Source organism: Onychomys torridus, unplaced genomic scaffold (genome assembly GCF_903995425.1).
Source record: "Onychomys torridus unplaced genomic scaffold, mOncTor1.1, whole genome shotgun sequence".
Classification (NCBI taxonomy): domain Eukaryota; kingdom Metazoa; phylum Chordata; class Mammalia; order Rodentia; family Cricetidae; genus Onychomys; species Onychomys torridus.
In genome coordinates, this window is record NW_023411372.1 from 446 (window position 1) to 23,259 (window position 22,814).

At 49.8% G+C, this 22,814-nt stretch overlaps 1 protein-coding gene across 1 annotated transcript; it reads right to left on the minus strand.

Annotated features, from left to right (window-relative positions):
- Nucleotides 1–2,183: 2,183 nt before the first annotated feature.
- On the minus strand, nucleotides 2,184–18,017 carry LOC118575122 (proto-oncogene vav-like). The gene is made up of 21 exons (XM_036175792.1): nucleotides 17,898–18,017; nucleotides 17,401–17,459; nucleotides 17,246–17,314; nucleotides 16,779–16,887; nucleotides 16,596–16,691; nucleotides 15,326–15,394; nucleotides 15,063–15,166; nucleotides 13,909–14,008; nucleotides 11,890–11,985; nucleotides 11,254–11,322; nucleotides 11,026–11,112; nucleotides 10,838–10,923; nucleotides 9,917–10,049; nucleotides 7,958–8,067; nucleotides 7,141–7,242; nucleotides 6,709–6,806; nucleotides 6,599–6,621; nucleotides 6,385–6,430; nucleotides 5,776–5,912; nucleotides 5,090–5,155; nucleotides 2,184–2,219 (listed from the first exon to the last, which is right to left on the minus strand). Coding segments are annotated over exons 2-21 (1,638 nt in total). The 5' UTR covers nucleotides 17,403–17,459; nucleotides 17,898–18,017.
- Nucleotides 18,018–22,814: the final 4,797 nt, after the last annotated feature.

Consider the following 22,814-nt stretch of genomic DNA (forward strand, 5'->3'; position numbering starts at 1 on the left):
TCTGAATGCACCCAAACATACCGAGCACCAATGTAAATACAAATACACTGTCATGTGATGTCCTTATGCCCTTTGAATTCCTTTATTACTGTTGTGTTGCATGTGGAGCTTGGCATCAGTCTTCGCCTCCAGCTGTGACACAGAGGCTTGTTTTGTTCCCTGAACTCAGGTTCTCCAGCTCAGCAGCAAGTACTCTTATCCTCTGAGCTGTTTTTACTGGCCTAGTCATCACCACCGTCATCACCAGCAACACTATCCTCATCACCACCATCAACATCACCAACACCACCATCCTCATCACCACCATCAACATCACCAGCAACACCATCCTCATCACCACCATCAACATCACCAACAACACCATCCTCATCACCACCATCAACATCACCAACACCATCCTCATCACCACCATCAACATCACCAACACCATCCTCATCACCACCATCAACATCACCAACAACACCATCATCACCACCATCAACATCACCAACAACACCATCCTCATCACCACCATCAACATCACCAACAACACCATCCTCATCACCATTAACATCACCAGCAACACTATCCTCATCACCACCATCATCACCAGCAACACTATCCTCATCACCACCATCATCACCAGCAACACTATCCTCATCACCACCATCAACATCACCAACACCATCCTCATCACCACCATCAACATCATCAACACCATCCTCATCACCACCATCAACATCACCAACAACACCATCCTCATCACCACCATCAACATCACCAACAACACCATCCTCATCACCACCATCAACATCACCAACACCATCCTCATCACCACCATCAACATCACCAGCAACACCATCCTCATCACCACCATCAACATCACCAACAACACCATCCTCATCACCACCATCAACATCACCAACAACACCATCCTCATCACCACCAACATCACCAACAACACTATCCTCATCACCACCATCAACATCACCAACAACACCATCCTCATCACCACCAACATCACCAACAACACCATCCTCATCACCACCATCAACATCACCAACAACACTATCCTCATCACCACCATCAACATCACCAACAACACTATCCTCATCACCACCATCAACATCACCAACAACACTATCCTCATCACCACCATCAACATCACCAACAACACTATCCTCATCACCACCATCAACATCACCAACAACACTATCCTCATCACCACCATCAACATCACCAACAACACTATCCTCATCACCACCATCAACATCATCAACACCATCATCATCACCACCAACATCACCAACAACACTATCCTCATCACCACCGTCATCACCAGCAACACTATCCTCATCACCACCATCAACATCACCAACAACACTATCCTCATCACCACCATCAACATCACCAACAACACTATCCTCATCACCACCATCAACATCATCAACACCATCATCATCACCACCAACATCACCAACAACACTATCCTCATCACCACCATCAACATCACCAACAACACCATCCTCATCACCATTAACATCACCAACAACACCATCATCACCACCACCATCAACATCACCAACAACACCATCATCACCACCATCAACATCACCAACAACACCATCATCACCACCATCAACATCACCAACAACACCATCATCACCACCATCAACATCACCAACAACACCATCATCACCACCATCAACATCATCACCACCATCATCAACATCACCAACAACACTATCCTCATCACCACCATCAACATCAACACTATCCTCATCACCACCATCAACATCACCAACAACACTATCCTCATAACCACCATTACCACCATCATCATCTCCATAACCCCCATCACTATCATCAGCATCAGCATCACCATGCTCACCACCATCATCAACATCACCCCCTTCATTACTGCCACTGTGACTTTAATACTTACCCAGAGTCACCTTCCTTTCCTCTGTCCCTCCCCAGCAGCTCTTAGCTCAGGGTAAACTCAGACGTGCTTGGGATCCAAATAATAAATTGTTGATTGTCCTGAAAGCTTCCACATTCAGCCTGATTTCCCTTCACACACACACACACACACACACACACACACACACACACACACGCACACGCACACGCACGCACACACACACACACACACACACACACACACACACACGCCACTTTAAAATAAGAAAACGTGATTGTACTCACCAGAGATGCACAGACAAGTCCTGAGGAGGACCCTGGGAACACAGACAAAAACCCGGACTTAGAGAAGAAGCCCTTGCCTGGAAGACTTTAGGGACACCCACTCATATCCACTCCACTAGCATCTGCTACATGGGTACCATGTTCCAAGCCCTGGGCCACTCATGGGAAAACAACCCCAGAACCCAGTTGACTTCCCTCGTGTCTATACATTATATATAACACACATATATTAGCCTCAAGCCAAAGGTGCTGGCCACCTTTCCAGCATGACCCAACCTGGGAAAACAGTCTCAAGGAGAGACTGTGTAGATCAAGCTGCCCATGGATGTGCCTGTGGGAGATGTTCTTAATTATGTTAACTGATGTAGGAAGCCCAGCCCACTGCAGATGGATCACTCCCCAGGCATGGATCCTGAACCATATAAAAGAAGATAAACTAAGCAGAGTATAAGTAAGTGGGTAGGTGACAGTGCACACAGTCACTTCTCTCTGATCTTGACTGTCAACGTGATGTGAGCAGCTGTTTGAAGTTCCTGCCTTGGCTTCCCTGCAAGGATGGGGCTGTACCCTGGAATCATAGGCTGAAATAGACCCCTTTCTCTCCCAAGTCACTTTCTGTCAGGCATTGTATCTCAGCAACAGACATAAAGCTTGGACACCAGGAATGGTGTTTACTTCCTCCAGAGGTGGACAAAAGTCTACACACTATGACAGATGCATTAAGTGGCAGGTCTACAGAGGACATGGAAGTAGGAACAAGAAGGCCTGGAGGAAAGAGGGGATAGCTAGACTGGGGGGGGGGCGTAAAAACAGTCAAACGACGTGGCACACATGACTGACAATGGCTTCATGAATCCCATGGCTGCATGCAATGAGTATTCCCCACTTAAAACTATATTGAAGGAGGATTTTCTTGACTTGCGCAGATCATAGAATCATGCCTTCCAGCAATGATGGGTAGGCAGGTGGCGGCGTGGACACATGGATAGAGAAAAGGGACAGTGCTTCCTAGGCAAGCTGTCCACCACTCAGCTATATTTTCAAACCTAAATGATGGATATTTGTGTTATTGTTTAGAATTTTTGGGAGTGATGGGGATGTTCAGGGCCTTGTACATAAAAAGCAAGTACTCTAAACCCTAGTTACATCTAGCCCCCTCACTGGGGGATTCTAGCGGGGCTCCACCCTGACCACGCCCCCAGCCCTCACGGGGGATTCTAGGGGGCGGCTCCACCCTGACCACGCCCCCAGCCCCTCACTGGGATTCTAGGCGGGGCCCTGACCACGCCCCCAGGCCCCTCACTGGGGATCTAGGCGGGGTCCACCCCTGCCACGCCCCCCAGCCCCTCACTGGGGATCAGGCCGGGGCTCCACCCTGACCACGCCCCAGCCCCTCACTGGGGATTCTAGCGGGGCTCCACCCCAGCCCCTCACTATATAATTCATGCCCTAGACCTTCAGACGCCTAATCATTATTACCCAATCAGGAAGGAACGGAGTTTGAACATAGTTTGACATTACAGAAATTTTAAGATCACACTGAGGGCATACATATGTGGCATGAAAGTAAAGGAGGGACTGTTTGGGAAGAAGATAGGGAAGAGGAGGAAGGGGAGGAGGGAAGGGAAGGCAGTTAGGGGTAAAGGTGAACAAAGATAATGATGTAAACAGAAAACCATCATTAGGAAGCCGTTGTTTTGATGTTAACTGGAAGTTATTTAGGGCTAGCAAGATCATCAGTGAGAAAAGGTCTTGCTCCAAGTCTGACCACCAAGTTCAGTCCCCAGGAATCTGTATAGCAGAAGGGAGAACCAGCTCCCATGAGTGCCCTTCAACCTTCACATGTAAGCCATGGGAGGCACACACACACACACACACACACACACACACACACACACACACGCACACACACACACAATAAGTGACTGGAACATGAACTCTTTTAAAGGTGAATCAAAACTACTGAACTCAAAGGCTGCAGCCCCTGGTAGATGAGCCAAGCTCCAGGCAATGGCCTCACACACATGAGTGTATGGGCAGCACAAATGGAACTCTGGGTTAATTTTAAAAGAATAAAAAAGAACACAAAGTTTCTAGGAATGAGAGCGGATTTGAGAGGAATTAAGGGCATGAATGGCGGGGGAATATGATGAAAATATATTGTATGCATGTACAAAATGTTCCAAGAACTGATTTTTTAAAATTATATTTTTAGAAGAAAAAGGGAAAATAATAATGAACATGGAACCACTGAGAAGAAATGACAGCTCTGTCCATCAGGAGAGTGGCCAGAAGAAGGAGGTCATGATGCCTTCAGAAGAAGGAGGCCATGGTGCCTTCACAGGACTCTGCTCAGTGCTTAGGAAAGAAGCCAGGGACTGGCCCACCTTCTGGGCCTCTGCCTGCCCCATACAGTACCCTAAGGTTTTTGTTGTTGTTTGTTTGGTTGGTTGGTTGGTTGGTTGGTTGGTTGGTTTTTTGAGACAGGGTTTCTCTGTGTAGCTTTGAGCCTTTCCTGGAACTCACTCTGTAGACCAGGCTGGCCTCGAACTCACAGAGATCCACCTGCCTCTGCCTCCCAAGTGCTGGGATTAAAGGCGTGCACCACCACCACCCGGCGCAAGATATTTAATAGAAAAAGCAAGAAGCTCCCACAATCAACAATCATATGTTGACTCCAAGGTGGCTCAGTGGAGTAGACAAAGCCTGGCAAGTAGACACATCTGGAGTAGACACATCTGGCAAGGTGTGACCTGCCATGATGGACAGATGGGAAGGGGCATGACAGATGGATACATAGATGATGCATGAGGGATTCTCAAGGTGACCTCCCTGGTTGGTTTTGTCCGCCAGGCCTCTATCTGAACCCTTAACCCTCACAACCCCGAATTGAAGCACTCACGTGGACGTAGGGACGCACTCTGCTACAGGGGAACCAGCCGACATCATTAGTAGCAGTATTTCTTCCCTAAAAATGCAGGAGACAAAAGCATGAGCAGAATTTATAGGTATCCATTCATGTGTATGTGTATGTGTGTGTGAGAGAGAGAGAGACAGAGACAGAGACAGAGACAGACTATGCACTTACCTATATGCATACATCCATTTCTCCTCTCAATGGATACTATGTTTAGTCATCTCTCACTCACCATGAGGAATCAGGGACATGTTTCAGAGGTAGAGCCCTCACCTAAACCCCCCCAGTGAGGGGCTAGGGTATGGCTCAGCAGATAGAGTTGCTTAGCACCCTTGAGTCCCTGAGATCCACCCCAGCACCACAAGATTAAAAAATCTAATCCATAGAATTAAAGATATTGTGATGGCCTTTGGAGCTGTCAAGGAGTACCAGGCTCCTAGGAAAGTGGTCATCCCTGGATATCTCCACTCATATACCCATCCCACGGGACCCACTCGAGAAACTCATGAGACTTTGGCCCCACTCCCCCACTGCACCCATAACCATGACCTCATCTACACTTGTACTCCTCAGGAAGCACCTCAAGAGCCTCATGAGGCTGGGCCCTGACCCCGCCATGTCACCTGTACTTATAACGTCATACTCATGCCTTGCTCCTACACAGTCCATACCTCCCACCAGTTGTGTTCAGCCTCTGCCTTAGTGAGCTCCACAATGTCCCCAAGGTTGAGCCGCAAAAATACTCCAAAGGCTCCAGGTGGGGGAGGGATCCCATAGTACTCCTGAAACACTTCCATCTTAGGCAGACCTGGAGGTGGAAGGAGACAGAACAACATGGCTAACAGAACACTCAAAGTTGTGTCTAAGATGAAAAAGACTGATAGTACTGAGTGGTGGTGAGAATGTGGAGAAACTAGAACTCAAGCTGAGCAGCATCTACTGAAGTGTATCTTCTGGATCCCAGCAATCCTACTGCAGCTTACACACTAGGCAATGCATTTACAGCTGCCTAGAAGTAGAGTCCCCACCTAACCCCCCCCAGTGAGGAGTTGGGGGCGTGGTCAGGGTGGAGCCCCGCCTAGAATCCCCAATGAGGGGCTGGGGGCGTAGTCAGGGTGGAGCCCTGCCTAGAATTCCCCAGTGAGGGGCTGGGGGTGTAGTCAGGGTGGAGCCCCGCCTAGAATCCCCAATGAGGGGCTGGGGGCGTGGTCAGGGTGGAGCCTTCTACCCCTCCTAGAATAGCATCCAGTTGCCTCCCTCACAGGACCCTGCACACTCACCCAGTTCGTTCCTTTTCTTTTCCTGGGCCCTTCGATGTAGCTTGTCCTAGAGGGAGAGATGAAGAAAGTAAGCACCTATTCCCAGCCAGGTGATTCCTTAGCTCTTCACTGTCCTTGCGCAGCCAAGGATGGTGATGCCCATTTCTAGGGTCTCCTGGTTCCTCTCTCTTGAGCCTCTGTGATTTCCCAAGTACAGAATGAAACTGGATCTTACCTTCTTCATAGTTCCTGAGAAATCTATGGAAGGGAAAAGTGCATAGTTCAGAAAGAAAATTCCCCCACAGAGAAGCAAGCCCTACCTCCCTCACATTGGCCGAGAAATACCTTGCCCATGGCGGCCACATGGAGGCACTCTCCCCAGACACTCCTTGTGTGCAGGTGCCCTGCACCTATGACAGCGATATCCCTGGTAGAATGTGCCTCTGGAATGCAGGAGAGATAAAGGAGAGTCATGGAGTGTTACTGGTATCCTAACCATCAACACATGTCCTTTGGAAGAAAGCAAAGGCCAAGTGTGGTGATGGACATCTGTCATCCCAGCATTGGAAGGATAAAGCATGTCAAGTCTAGCCTGGGCTACTAAGGGAGACACTATCCGAAAGAAGGAGAAGGGAGAAGAGGAGAAGGAAGACAGGTGGAGGAGGAGTAATGGATCATGATCGGGCTTCCCTTCTCTCAAGCAGGGGACCAGTGAAGGATCTCTCTACAGAGGAAAGTCTGAGAAAGCCCAAGGCTCAGGATCTCCCGCATACACACCTGAGTAACATCTGGCAAGCCTTGCAGGAAGTGGTCTCCTCAAAGGAGAACATCTGAAAGTCATGCCCATTAGCTGTGGCATTCTCTGGGTAAATGTTGGAGCTGGAGAGAGAATTGGAAAGCAAAGAACCAATATGTCATCCCACACATGGACGAAGAGCATTCTACAGAATAAAGGTATTGCAGTATCCATGCATGGATGGTTGAGTTGCATCCACCTTCAGCTACTGTGAGTCAGGTGCTGTGAGTATTAAGAGAGAGGAAGCAGGTGGGCAGGTACCATAAGGCTACAAGGAGGAAGAGTAATGGTTTATAGGGTACAGGGTCTCCTTTGAGGTGACGGCAGGGTTCTGAGCTAAGAGGTGATAATTACACATCTCTGATGTGCTAAGTGCCATGGAAGTGTAGCTCTAAGATGTTTGGTATTTTGTTATACAACTTTCACCTCAGAAGAATGAAGAGGAGGGGACGGCAGAGGAAAAGAAGGAGGCGAAAAGAGAGAAACAGAGGGAAAAGTGGGAAGGGAGTGTGTACAGGAGGAAGAACAGGAGGAGGGAGAGGAAAAAGTAGAGAAAGAACGGAGAGGTGGAGGAGAAAGACCATGAGAAGGTCTTTGTTTTTTATTTTTGTCCTTCTGCGTTTAGTTTGTTGTTACTGCTGTTTCAGGTTTTTTAATTTTTATCTTTTGGAGGTTTTTTGTTTGTTTGTTTTTACTTTATTGTTGCTGGGGTTTGTTTGGTTTGGTTTGGTTTGGTTTGGTTTGGTTTGGTTTGGTTTGGTGTGGAGAGTGAACCACGCAACAGGAGAAGGGACTCACATGGCCATTTCAAACTGTTCCATCCACTTCTTCTTCAGCTCCCGAGTCTTGAAGAACAGCTCATAGCCCTGGGCACCTTGATCCTCAATGAGAAGGAACATGTGGCTCCACTGTATGTGGAGAAATGGATCTCAGATTGAACCCCCTGCAGAAGGCAGGACCACATCCCACCTTCCCCTCATCCCTCAGGGTAGCAAACCACTCCTGCTGCTGGATATGCGCATGGATGTGTTCGCACGGGGCCATCTAGACCATCCAAACACACATCCGCAAGCCCAAAAGCCATGCACAGCCTTCTGCACAGCAAGCCATTTTGTATGTGTTTATTCTCCAAGGGGTAGAGGGAAGAGAAGAGGAAGGAGACAGGAGAAAGGAAGAGAGAGCTGCTCAAAGAGGAAGATTTCAACTCTGTTGTGGAATGTTACTTGAACTATGTAAAGGTGTGTTACTTTTGTTTATGCTGCATTTGTTTAACGATGTAAGGATGTGTGTTTAATTCTGTAAAGATGTGTTGCATCTGTTTCGCCTTGCTGGCCTAAGGCACCTGACTGGCCTAATAAAGAGCTGAATGGCCAATAGCTAAGCAGAGAAAGGATAGGTGGGGCCAGCAGGGAGAGAGAATAAATAGGAGAAAAAGTCTAGACTCAAGAGGAACTAGAGAAAAGAGAAGAGAATGAGAGAGACACTCAGCACCAGAAGCCAGGCAGCCATCAACCAGCCAGATATAGAGACAACAAGAAAGTAAGAAAAGGCAAAAAGCCCTGAGGCAAAAAGCAGATAAAGAGAAACAGGTTAACTTAAAAGAGCTAGCCAGAAACAAGCTGAGCTAGAGCCGAGCATTCAAGACTAATAACAAGTCTCTGCATCGTGATTTGGAAGCTGGATGGTGGCACAAAAGAAAAAGCCTGGTATACAACTCAGACATCATGTCCACACTCTGACCAATGGAATCTTGTAAACAGCCCACCTCCCCTCTCCCTCGCCCATCACTGTCAGGGATCCTGTGTTACTTTCTTTGTAGAATCCCTTACCTTTCCATCTTTAGTGCCTATGATGTAAGTTCGATGGCAGAGGGGACAATGCCTGGGTTTTTGCTTTTTTGTTTGTTTGTTGTTTTGTCCCTTGAGGTCTGTGTTTCTAGTTTGTAGTTGCTCTTGTTTTCGCAGTACAGAAACTGAGCCCAGGGCCTCCCACAATCACTCAACCACTAAGCTCATCCGAAAACTCCTTTTTTAACTTTTTGAGATAGGTTCTCACTAAATTGCTCTGAACTCACTCTGTAAACCAGGCAGGCCTTGGACTTGAGGTCCTCCAGCCTCAGACTCCCAAGTAGCTCAGATTACAAATCTGCACCGCCAAGTCCACCACCATGTCTGTGCTAGCACCCTCATGAATGATGCAGATGTATAAGGGTTCAGCATTGGGCTTGGGGACCTGAGTTCGAACCCCAGAACCTACATTAAAAATATCAGGAGTGGCCAGATGGTGATGGCATACACTTTTGGTCCCAGAACTCTGGAGGCAGAGTCAGGCAGATCTCTGTGAATTTGAGGACAGCCTGGTCTACAAAAGGAGTTCCAGGACAGCCAAAGCTGTTAGCAGAGAAACCCTGTCTCAAAAAAAAAAAAAAAAAAACCTGTGTGTGTGTGTGTGTGTGTGTGTGTGTGTGTGTGTGTGTATCAAGAGTGATGTCTTATGCTTGTAATCCCAGAGCTGGGGAAGCAGAGATGGGTGACTCTCTGGGTCACCCTGATCAGCTAGACAGCCTAGCCTAAGGAGCAAGTCCAGGTTCAATGAAGAAAAAACAAAACAAAACAAGGTGTTGGGTGTCCCCTGAGGAATGACAGACACCTGACCTTACCTCTGGACTCCAACTTACACACAAAATAGAATTTTTACCACATGCAGGCAACCCCAAGGCCAAGCTGCCTGAGCACCAGTCCTGCTAACAGAACCCACCTTCTTGTTGTCTCGCTCCCCAGAGGAGTCATCCCGAACTTGGAAGCTGTGCAGGTTCACCGAAGCCTTGAGGTCATAGGAGTCCCCACGGCGCTTACAGATAAGCAGCGCTTTGTCCAGCAGGAAGGCATACCTGCAAGCCTCCAGGTCAGGGACCCAGGTCTGACCCCTCACCCTTCCAATTTCTCCACCCCCCCACCCCACCCCCGTATCCCAGGCCTCTCCCCTCCTGCAAGGTAGATTCTCACCCTGACCTTGACCAACTCAGTCAAGCTCAATGGTGCATGCTAACCTCACCCACGTGATCCAAGTTGGCACAGCCCTGTCGGACTTCACTCAACCACACATCCATCAAGACTCCACGTGACAGTTCAGGTGATTCCACCAACCTTTCCATCTATCAATCAGGCCCCATCCCCTATTTGACCCAGGCTCCTCTCCAAATTTAGGGACTTCGCCCACACGTCTGTTCGGGAAGCTGGCCCCACCAAGAATCCTTCAGGTATATCTTGGCTCCACTCATCTATCTAGCTGTCTAGCCACGCCCCCTAGCCAGACTGCACCCCAGATCCATGTTGATTCTGCCTACTTGCCTGTCTAAATACCTGGCCTCATATGGGCATGGTGTCTCTTGACTTTAATTCCAGCACTCGGGAAGCAAAGGCAGGTAGATGGATCTCTGTGAATTCAAGGCCAGCCAAGGCTACCCGGTGAGACCCTCTCTCACAAATAAGAGACCCTGACCCTACACAGGTTCATCTCAAATCTATGCTGACCCTGCCCAGCTATCTAGAAATCAGGGCCCACTTACTGCCCAAGCCTCACCCCCATACTCAAATTGACTCTGGTCCCCCTTCCACCAAAGCACTGGCCCCGCCCACACCCTCTGCTCCTCCCTTGGTTGGAGTTGGCTCCACCCACCTGTCCGTCTTGGACCGACGTTCCACTGAGGCAATCTTGAGCTCACCGTCAATCTTAGGCCGGCCATAGTTGGCCAGAGACTGGTCCTACACAGTAGGCAGAGTGGAGTTTAACCGTGGATCTCCAGAAGGGGATCAGCACCTTGCCCGTGGGTCCACACCCTTGGCCCACTGGACTTCACCCCTCACCAGGTTCTCGATGGACAGCTGGAAGTTCGTGATCTGCCGCAGGGTCTCGTTGTCCCTCTTGACCTCATTCACACACTGTGCCAGGTCCTGTGGGCAGGAAACGGTAAGACAGGCTTCCTTGCCTATGCCCTGGCCGGACCCCTTCCGTGGGCAGTAGAGGATCAGCCCCCACCAGGAGGCAGGTTGCTGCCAGCTTGGGTACCCAACCAGCAGCACCCACTCTCTCACCCTCATGGCATCCAAAGCCAACCGCAGGTTCTCCTTTTCCGTGGCATCCTGCGTGTGTTTCACTAGCTCCTGTGTGGACCAAGGAGTCAGGTGTCACTTGGGCCTGTCCCTATCCCCCAGAAAGACTTCCAACTGATGCCGACCCACCAGGTCCTCCTAGAGGCTCTGGGGCATGACCCAAAAGCTGATGCATCCAACCCCAGGAAGCCAGCTCTTCCCTATTTTCTAGGCACAGCTTAGGATGCTGTAATGAATCGTTTTAAAGGTCATGTTGACAGTCGAGAATCTCCTGAGAGTCTCAGTGCGGTCTAGATGGGGTTGGCCTGTGTGTGAGGCTGTGGGGATTGTCTTAATTGTGTTCACAGAAGTGGGAAGACCTGTCCCTTGTGAGCGGCACCACTGCCCGGGTCTGGTTCCTGGACCTGCGTCCTGCGGGCTCTGCGCTTGATGGGGGGCGTGGTTAGGCACTTCGACTTCCTGCCTCGACTTTCCAATATGGTGGACTGACTCGGAAGTGAGCTGACTAAGCGCTTCCTCCCTTATGGTTGCTTTTGTCTGAGCATTTTCATCTCAAGAAGACAAAGGAGACTAGAGCAGCACCCAGCCACAGCCCGGGGGCCCGCCTTGTGCCGGCACCTGGAGGAGGAGGTGGTATTTCAGCACCCGCTGCATGGGCACCATCAGTAAATCCCGCAGGGTGAATCGGCCGTTGTTGGCTCTTTGAGAACATTCCTGGCAGGGCAGAACACAGGAGCATCATGGGAACCAGATGGACGCAGGAAGGAGGGAGAGAGGGAGGCAAAGGAAGGGGAGGAGGAGGAGAGGCAGGGGAGGACAGACAGACAACAGATGGTTCAGTCTGTAAAGTGCTTGCCACACAAGGAACTGACTTCCATCCTCAGAACCCACAGTTGAAACAAATAAAAACTGAAGATAAAATAAACCGGGCGTGTTGGTGCAGGCAGCTATGAGCTCGGCGCCAGCCAGCCTAACCAAAAGAGCAAGCCTCAGGTCCCAGTGAGAGACCCTGTCTGAAAAACAAGGTGCCGGGGCTGGTGGGATGGCTCAGCAGGTAAAGAGGCTTGCCAACAAACCTGACAATCTGAGTCTGATCCCTGGTACCTCCACAGACACACTGTGGCATGTGCACACCGAGAGAGCAAATACATAAATAAGATATAGACGTAAAAGAGGGGCTGCAGAGACGCCCGGAGGTCAAAGGCACTGGCTGCTCTTGCACAGGACCCGGGCTGGATTCTCGGCATCCACATGGAGACTCACAACCATCTGTAACTCCAGTTCCAAGAGATGGGATGCCACCTTCCAGCATCCACAGGCACAGCCAGCAAGTGGTGCACATGGTCATACTTGCAGGCAAAACTCACACCACATAAACAACAAAAACAAAATTGAAAGGTGGAATGTGATAGGGGTATATACCCAGTGTTGACTTTGGGCCACTACATGAAGATGTGTGCATACACACACACACACACACACACACACACACACACACACACTTTGAACAGACATATATTTGAATAGCCTTCTATTCCCATGCCTTTCACCACACAGCCCACCCAAAGCACAACATCTCCCAGCAAGGAAATAAGGATGGGGATGTTGTGGGCTAACAGGCTTCCTATGTGGGGAGGAGAGGGAGCCTCGGGAGGGGGGGGTGGAGGGGACAGCGTTGGATTTAGCCAGTGGGAGAGGGAGAGAGACCCATGGGCCACACTGGGATCCAATTCAGATGAAGGCTCAGCCTTGGCATCAGGGCCTTCCCAGGATCAGGGTCTTGGGGTAAAGTTGGGGCATCATCCCAAAACCAGGGTTCAGTGTGAGGTGAGACCTGGGTTCAGGATCAAGGCAGGTCATCCCAAGGTCAAGGCTCTGCTAGGGTATGGGCTCAGAGTTGTGGGCCATATCTTCCCTGATCCATTTTCTCCGCATGGCCTCTGGAAGCCTCTCCCCTCAATGACCCCAGCTAGGGTCTGGGGAGATGACTCAGTTGGAAAAAATGCTTGTCATGCAATTATAAAGAGTTTGAAAGCCTAACACCCATGTGAGCAGCCAGGCATGATCACATATGTCTAACTCTAGCACTGGGGGCAGGAGTTAGCAGAGGACAGATACAGATAGATATGAACTGTCTGACCAGCAAGTCTAGCCAATCAATGAGCTATGGGCTCAGGGAGAGACCGTGTCTCAAAATATAAGATGAGGAGCTATAATGGAGGACACCAACCTCTGGCTTCCAAATATACACATGCACATACACACACACACATACACACATACACACATACACACACACAAAATCAGGCATGGTGGTGAACACTTGTAATTCCAGCTTTGGGAAAGTAGAGATACACAGGTCCCTTGGGCTCCCTGGCCAGCCTAGCCCACTAGGTGAGTTCAAGAGCAGTGAGAGACCCTGTCTCAAAAATCAAGGTAGGTGGTGAGACCCAAGGCTGTCCTCTGACATCCACAAGCAGGCACACACATGTGCATGGATGGACAGACACATATGCATGTGCACACCTCATGCTCAAAAGATTGTAAATTGCCAAGTGGACCCAACTCCATCTGTCCCGTGCTCCCCAAGACCCATAAAGCAAAGGGGGGAATCCCTCCAGGGCGGCACAGCCCCACCTCCAGCTTCATCTGCACATCCTCCCTCGCTGTGGCCACTTGATCCAAGCGCTTGCTGGCCGACTCCACCTGACTGCAGTAACGGCCATAAACAAGGAACCTGTGGGCCAGGTGGGACACCGCAGAAGAGTGATTATGAGGTCAGAGATACCTAAGCACCCATTCTGGCCTCATTCATCCCAAACACATAACCCTGAGCCACAGTTTCCCCATCTGTAGCACAGGCCCGGCAGCAATAACTCCCGGAGGGTTACTTTAACAGTAGACGGTAGAGTGCAGCTGAGGCTCTTACCAGACTGTTGCATACAGTCTGTGCCCAACGGTTGTTGACTTCACAATTATTGAGCACCAACTGTGTACCAGCACCTGATCTAAGTACCTTATACAATGGTTTAGTCGATCCTTATTGTAACCCTGACAGGACGATTCATAGATGAGGAAGCAGAAGCTTCCCAGTGACACACAGCAGAAGTAAAAATTAAAGAAGACCTGGAAAGCCAGCTGGGGGCGTGGCTAGGGGTGGAGCCCCGCCTAGAACCCCACAGTGAGGGGCTGGGGCGTGGTCAGGGTAGAGCCCCGCCTAGAATCCCCAGTGAGGGGCTGGGGGCGTGGCTAGGGGTGGAGCCCCGCCTAGAACCCCACAGTGAGGGCTGGGGCGTGGTCAGGGTGGAGCCCCGCCTAGAATCACCAGTGAGGGGCTGGGGGCGTGGTCATGGTGGAGCCCCACCTAGAATCCCCAGTGAGGGGCTGGGGCGTGGTCAGGGTGGAGCCCTGCCTAGAATCCCCAGTGAGGGGCTGGGGCGTGGTCAGGGTGGAGCCCCGCCTAGAACCCCACAGTGAGGGGCTGGGGCGTGGTCAGGGTAGAGCCCCGCCTAGAATCCCCAGTGAGGGGCTGGGGGCGTGGCTAGGGGTGGAGCCCCGCCTAGAACCCCACAGTGAGGGCTGGGGCGTGGTCAGGGTGGAGCCCCGCCTAGAATCCCCAGTGAGGGGCTGGGGGCGTGGTCAGGGGTAGAGGTTCCACCTGGAATCCCCCAAGTCCTGGATTCACTCAGCCTTCATCCCCCATTCAGTGATGAACCCTGCCCAGTGTTCTCTAATGTCTCTCATGCTCTGGCATGGCTGTGATCTCCAGGGTCTGGTCAGCCATGTCTCACCTCTCCTTATACTTGATGAAGACCTGGTACAGCATGGTTGCTCCTGGGGCAGCCAGGGCATCCTTCAGCTCCTTCAGGAAGTGGGTGTGCACGGAGAGCAGCTCCTACCCCAAGGGAAAAGGAAGGCAAGACAGGGCTGGAGCCCGGGCACAGACACAGAGCAGCAGGACAGGAAAGAGCTGCACACGTGTTCCAGGGTGAGTGAGGCTCGGAGATTATCTCCGTGGAAAGAGGCAAAGAGGTCTGGGGGCCCGCCGGCTCACCTCGATGTTGACGAAGATGGTCTCTATGTCTTGAGGCTTGAGGAATCTCTGTAAGGGCTTCATGAAGTGCTGAGGAGAGGGGAGAGAGAATAAGATGAAGAGGATCCTCCATCCAGCCCGCCCAGAGGGACAAAAAAAGAAGATGAGGCAGGGGACACACAAACAGCTAGAAACAGACACAGAGAGAACAGCAAGAGCACAGGCAGACACGGCAAGGAAGAGACAGACAGACTGACAGACAGAAAGAGATGGAGTCAGAAACAGAGATAGTACAGAAAGACACAGGCACCTGCATAGTGATAGCAACGGACACACACGGGGGACACACACACACACACACACACACACACACACACACACACACACACACGGAAACACGGACACACAGAGAGGGGGGAACAGTTCAAGAGCAACAGAAACATAGAGATGGGCAGAAACAGAACTGGAGACAGGCAGAGAATTAGAGATTGAGACACACACAAACGGGAGAGGGGAGGGCGAGCAAGAAAAACAGAAGAAAGACAGATAAACAGAGACAGAGAGACGAAAGAAATGGAAGCCTAGGCATGGTGACACGTGCCTGTCATCCCAGTGCTTCTAGGCCAGCTACATAGTGATAAAATGAATAAATTTAATTTTAAAAAAATAAAGAAGAATCAAAAGGAAGGGAATGTCCATACAAAAATTGCCTCCAACTGTTCCAAGGCAGAGTTATCACCAATCACCCCAAAGTGGACACCATCAAAGTCCAACCAGCAGGCGACAGACCAAGTATGGTCCTTCCACATGCTAGAATATTACTCTAGCAATGAACAGGCTCTGACACATGTGGAGGGACCCCATAGACATTGTGCTAGGTGAGAGAACCAGACACAAAAATGACCATATGGTGTGGAACTCTCACAGAAAGTGTTCCCGTGGGTCCCGAGGTTCTGGGAGAATGGAAAACTGAAAGGTGACAGCTGAGGTATATAGTATGTCTGTCTAGAACAGCACCATGTTCTATAATTAGACAGTGGCGTTGGCTGCCCATCCCTGGATTTAATAACTGACTGAGTGGGTTGTTTGGTGTCTTTATCCATCTATTAAGCTGGGCTTTTTAACAGTGGAGCCGGGGTTGGGGAGTGGCACATACTTCTCATCCCAGCCCTCAGGAAGCTGAGGCAGGAGTATTGTGAGTTTCAGGGCAGCCTGGGCTACCTAGGAAGACCCCCTGTGAGGGGGCAGGAAGGAGGAGGCCCCCCTGGCGGGACTCATGGGTATAGCGCACCTGGTGGATGGAGCCCAGCGTGTCTGTATACTTCTCCTCCGTCTGTTGGATCTCACGCAGGCAGCAGCAGCGCTTGTCATACTCTGTCATCTTGGGCTGTGGACAGGGGCCACAGAGGCTGGTGAAGCGCTCTACAACTGTCCCCACCTCCCCACCTGCCCAGCCTTTCCCACACCCACACACCGGCGTAGGCACCGTCTCTGAACGCATGAGGTCCTCATAGATCTCATCCCCCTCTGCCTCCTCATTCTCCACGCAGTCATAAAGGTCCTCATCTTCCTCCGCAGTATCACTGGGGGGACAGATTCAAGCCATGTCCCCAAGCCAAGGACCCATCAGATCCATTCAGAATCAAGGCTGAATCCACAATATGCCCCAGGCCTTTCAATGTGTCCCCCTCAGAGCCCAGGACAGATACATGTCCCCTCAGGCCCTGGGACAGATCCGTATCCCTCAGACCCCAGGATGGGCTCTACATCCCTCAGGCCCTGGAACATATCCATGTCCCCTTAGACTTCAAGAAGATCCATGTCCCCTCAGACTTCAGGAAGATCCAGGTCCCCTCAGACTCTAGGAAGATTCAGGTCCCCTCAGACTCCAATCTCCACTGTGTCCCACAAACCCTGAACACATCAGGCCCCAATACTCACTCAATCTGGTCTGAAAGGCCACTGTAGATATCTTCGTCGCCCATGGTGGTGTCGTCTGTTGGGAAGGGCCTGGAGGACAGAAAGGCTTATAAGCAAGGCAGTGGGACAGGGGGCTGGAGACAGGCCCCAGAGCCACAGCCCTGACTGCTACTCACATGATTCCTTTGTTCTGGGCGATGGGCGTCCATGACAGAGCAGACAGGGTGTAGATGACCTGCGGTGAGGGCACAGCTGCTCGAAACCCCTTTCCATCCTACCCCCCAGGATCCCAGCACACAGGCTAGCCCTTGAGACTTTGGGGAGCACTGTTCAGCATCTCCCCTGCATCCCTGCACCACAAACAAAGCCTCCCCACTCTTGGGTCCACATGAGCACTCAGGCAGGGCAAGGCAATAATTTGTTACTTGGGAGTGATTGGGGATCAGAGAGGCAGAGCTCAGCTGAGTTCACACAGGAAGCGGGTGGGCAGATCCCTGAACTCGTCCCACATATCCCAAGCCCATGCTGCGGGCAGCATACAGGAAGGCCAACCTGGTTCCACTACCAGCCCCCGAGTGGGCGCACACACACACACACACACACACACACACACATCAGGTACTAATGGGAACAAATTGAGGTCCAACCTCTGGGCACTAGGAATCCAGCTCACCTTTCCAAAATCCTGTACATCAAAGAGATCAAAGGCCTCAAAGAGTTCGCTGCGCTTGAGGCCGAACTTCTCACAGCAGGTAGACAGGAAGGTTCGGATGTTCTTAAGACAAAGGAACTACAGGGAAGAGCAATGAGCCTGGTGACACACCATGGTACGTGTGCACATACACACACACACACACACACACACACAGGCAACCAGGAAATACAGATGTAAAAATAAATACAAGTGTAAGTAAAATGAAATAGGGCCAGCTGTAGTCGGAAGGTTCTCCACTCAGCCCAGCCCAGCGGTCCCACATTCCTAGGGTCCCACCCAGCCCCACAGTCCCTCAGTCGTTTATAAAATAATCATTCAGAGGCTTAATATTAATTACCAATTGCATGGCCTGTGGCAGGCTTCTTGCTAGCTAGCTCTTATAACTTGACCCATTTTTATTTATCTAAGTTGCCACATGGCCGTGGCTTACTGACACTTTAACGTCTTGCTTCTCCTGGTGGTGCTGACGCCTCTCCAGACTCTGCCTTTCTCCTTCCTTTCTCTCTCCTTTAATTTCCTGCCTGCCTCTAAGCTGCCTTGCCTTTGGCCAATACAGCTTCATTTATCAACCAATCAGAGCAACACATATTCACAGCATACAGAGAGATATCCCACAGCACTTCCCCTTTTCTGTCTAATCAAAAAGCGAGACACCAGGAAAAGCGACTACTGAACTCTGACAAGACAGGTAAGAGGGTCTTCCAAAATTCCTGCCTCTGAAAATGGTCTGTCAGATATGCGAGGTCTGTAGCAAAATTGGATGCCCCAACAACGCTGAGAAACTTTAGGTAACTGTCCAGGATGCCAGCTGTCTCTGTCTATTCTCCCCAAAATTATGGAAATTGCTTGCTTGCATTTTCCATTTTCCCCGGGTGTTATTATGTTCCTTCTCAGGTCTTTGGTGGAGTTGAAGACTAGATAGTTATAATTTTCCTAGGTTATGATAAAAAATAAATTAAAAATAAAACCTTAGATTCACAAATATAGGATAGATGATAAAATATTTTCTTTAATTTTGCCAAATACAAATAGGCTAGATATTGTAACTGTAATTCTTGCTTGATAACTTTTTGTTATATGTAATTTTACTATGATAAAGTTAAAACCTTCCTTTTTGATTAGATAGAAAAGGGGAAGATCTGTGGGATGTCTTTCCGTATGCTGTGAATATATGTTGTTCCCATTGGTTAGTAAAGAATCTGCTCTTTATTATGGCAGGGCAGGTTAGAGCAGGCAGGAAATCCAAGGAGAGAGACAGGAAGAAGAAAGGCAGAGGAAAAGAGACGCCAGCCTGCCAACCAAGGAACAACATGCCAGCAGACCAGTGAGCCACAGAACACATGGAAAAACATAGATTAATAGAAATGGGTTAATTTAAGATATAAGCTAGCTAACAATAGGCCTGCCATAGACCAGGCAGTTTGTAAATAATATTAAGCCTCTAAGTGGTTATTTTATAAGCAGCTGTGTGACCATGGGGCCAGGCAGGAGCAGAGAAACCTAACTACAGCCAGCAGCATGGTTCAGCAGATGAAGGCACTTGCTGGACAACCCTGAGGATCTGAGCTGGAGCTCCAGAACCCACACAAAGACGGAAGGAGAGAACGGATCCACAGTTGTACCTCCACACATGCACCGTGGCATGTGCATGCACTGTGGCACATGCATGCACAGCCACACCCACAATGACAATGATAATGATAATAAACAAAAACTATGCCAGCCTTGAATTCACTATGTAGCCCCAAATAGCACTGAACTTATAGAACCCTCCTGCCTTCAGCAAATGTTGTGTTTTTATTGCATATGTGTGTGTGTGAGCAAATGCACACATGGAGGTCAGAGGACAATTTGTAGGAGTGGGTTCCTTCCTTCCAGCACACGGGTCCAGGGGATCAGTCATCAGGCTTGGTGGCAAGTGCCTTCATTTTTTTTCTTTAAAGATGTATTTATTTACTATTGTATACACACATTTTTAAGATAAGATAATGTTTGCCCAAATCCTAGAGCAAGCACAGTGACGAGGCTTAGCAGCAGTTGCATCAGGCAGGGAGGGTGAGGATTGACTCCGAGAGGCAGAAAGGATGGACTCGTTCGTTATCTCGGGAAGGATGTGGGCTGCCCAAGAGTTTGCAAGTAACGAGAAGTGATTGTGTGGAGAACCCAAAGACTGGAGCATCTTGTAGGAAAACCGGACTCTGTGCTGAGAACAAGAGACTGAGTGCTCGGCCCTACACGAGGCGTCTATATTTAACCCCATCCCAATCACGGCCCAGGGAATGCCCTGGGGTGTGGAAAGACCACGGGGGATGGGGAGGAATGCTGTGAGATGCTGTCTGCTGGAAGTGACACTGTCATCGCTAGGGAACTGATAGCAACTGTGGGTGCCCGCGGCATCAAACCAGCCTGGCCCCAGCTCAGACTGTTAGATGACCTAGGCCCCGCCCCTGCTAAGGAGCTCTTGGCATTCTGGCGAGAGAGAATCATTGTTTGCTAACAGTATGGTCATTGGTGGGCTTCCTGAGCCCAGTAGATACCCCACACACGGGCAGCACTCACCGAGTATACTGAATTATAAAAACAGCGTGAAGTTGGGAGGAAGTGTATTGGATGGGATATAGGAGGAAAAGGAGGGTGGATGGAGGTGTGATAATATCTCATTGTATCCATGTTTAAAATCTTCAAGAATTGGGGCTAGAGAGATGGCTCACTGGATAAGAGCACTTGTTGCTCATGTAAAGAACCAGCACCCACATGATGACGCACAGTTGCAAGGGACTGATGTCCTTCATAGGCACCAGGCATGCTCATGACACACTGACAGACAGACACACGAGACACTTGATCACAAAAAACAAAGCAGATTTTGTTTTGTTTTTCGAGACAAGGTTTCTCTGTGCCATTTTGGTGCCTGTCCTGGATCTCGCTCTGTAGACCAGGCTGGCCTTGAACTCACAGAGATCCGCCTGGCTCTGCCTCCCGAGTGCTGGGATTAAAGGTGTGTGCCACTGCCACCTGGCCAAAGCAAATAGTTTTAATACCAAGAGTAAAAGCAGCATTTGTCCATACTTATTTTTCTCTTAATATTAATTTTTCTTATTCTTGAGAATTTCCATACATGTATACAATGAAATGTGATTGTGTCCACCCTGTCTATCCTTCAAATCTCCTCAAAACTTTTGTGTCCCTTTTGGTTTTTTTTCACAGCCCACTAAGTCCCAATTTGTGCTGCCCATGTGTTGCCTGGGTGTGAGGCATTCACTGGAACATGGGAAACCCACCAGTGGCCACACTCTCAGCAAAGAATGATCTTCACCCATAGAAACTGTGTACCATCAATAGCTCCTCAGAGAGAGTGGAGCCTAGCGCCATCAACCCTCCCGTCCATACTGGCTTCACCTTGTGCAGGCACCCACAGCCACAGTCAGTCTACGGGTGGTATGGCTTCGTCATGTCCAGAAGACCATTTCACAGCACCCCTCCCCAGCTCATACATTCTTCCCGCCTCCTCTTCTGAGACGTTCCCTGAGCCTTGGAGTAAGGGAAGACTATTTCAGCAATTTCCAAGACTGAGCCACAAAGACAATGCAATTTCTACTAAAATCAGTTTTTAAATTATTACAGCTGGCACATGACTCAAAAGATTGTGTAGAAAATCATAGAGTTACAAACACTATGCAAGATGTTCTGACAATGGCAAATTCATGTGGGGCTGCTGGCCTTGCAAGAAATTGAAAGTTGTCAGAAATGTTGTATGTTTGTTTATATGTGTGTGCATGTGTGCTGTGTGTACGAGTGGACAGCAGTTGGATACTGACTGTCTTACTCCATCACTCCCAGTTTCCTTACTGAAGCAGAGTCTCTCTGATGAACCTAGGCTGGCTGGCTGACTCCACCTCCCAGGACTGGGGGATTACAGGTATATTCCCAGCTTTCTGTGTGGGTCCTGGGGATTCAAACTCAGGTCCTTACACTTGCATAACAAGCACTTTACCCACTATCTCTCCTGTCCCCAAGAATTTTTTGTTTTGTTTTGTTTTGTTTTTGTTTTTTGAGACAGGGTTTCTCTGTGTAGCTTTGCGCCTTTCCTGGAACTCACTTTGGAGACTAGGCTGGCCTCGAACTCACAGAGATCCGCCTGGCTGTGCCTCCCGAGTGCTGGGATTAAAGGCATGTGCCACCACCGCCCGGCCTGTCCCCAAGAACTATCATCACACATCGACAGCTATTCCAACAGTGCGATAATGGCCACCAGTCTTCAAGATGGCTGCCGGGCTCCCAGATGGCCACTACGGTGCTCAGCTCCCAGTGTCCATGAAGATACTGCAGCCCTCTCTCCTGTAACCCCTCCCCTGCTGAAGCAACTGTGTGACTAAGAGTATCAGTGAAAGTAATGCTAAGGGACTCTTCAAGAGTGGCACGGCGGCCTTGCTGGTTCTCCTTGACTTCTTACACCATTTGACCACAGCCGTGTTGTAAGGCTACCCAATCAGTGCTGTGGAGGAGATCTGAGGTTCCGCACAGCTGAACCACCTGGGAAGTGGATCGTCAAGTGACAGTGCCTCGTCCAACATTTGGCTGTGGTCTCACAGGAAACCTTGTGGGTGAAGTGCAAAGCTAAGCCACTTCAGAACTCCTGACCCAAAGACCCTTTGAGAATCGTACCGTCAAGCCACAGAATCGCTTGTTACACACTGATAAGCAGGTAAGTAGAGATAGGGCAAATGCAGTGAGGGCTGTGTCTACTGCATCTTGTGATTCAGTGATAAGGCCATTCAAAGAGCTTGACCTGGTGTGAGGCCTCAGTATCTGGAAACTATTGTGATTGTTATCACAGTCATGAACATCACCACCATCACCACCATCATCACCCCA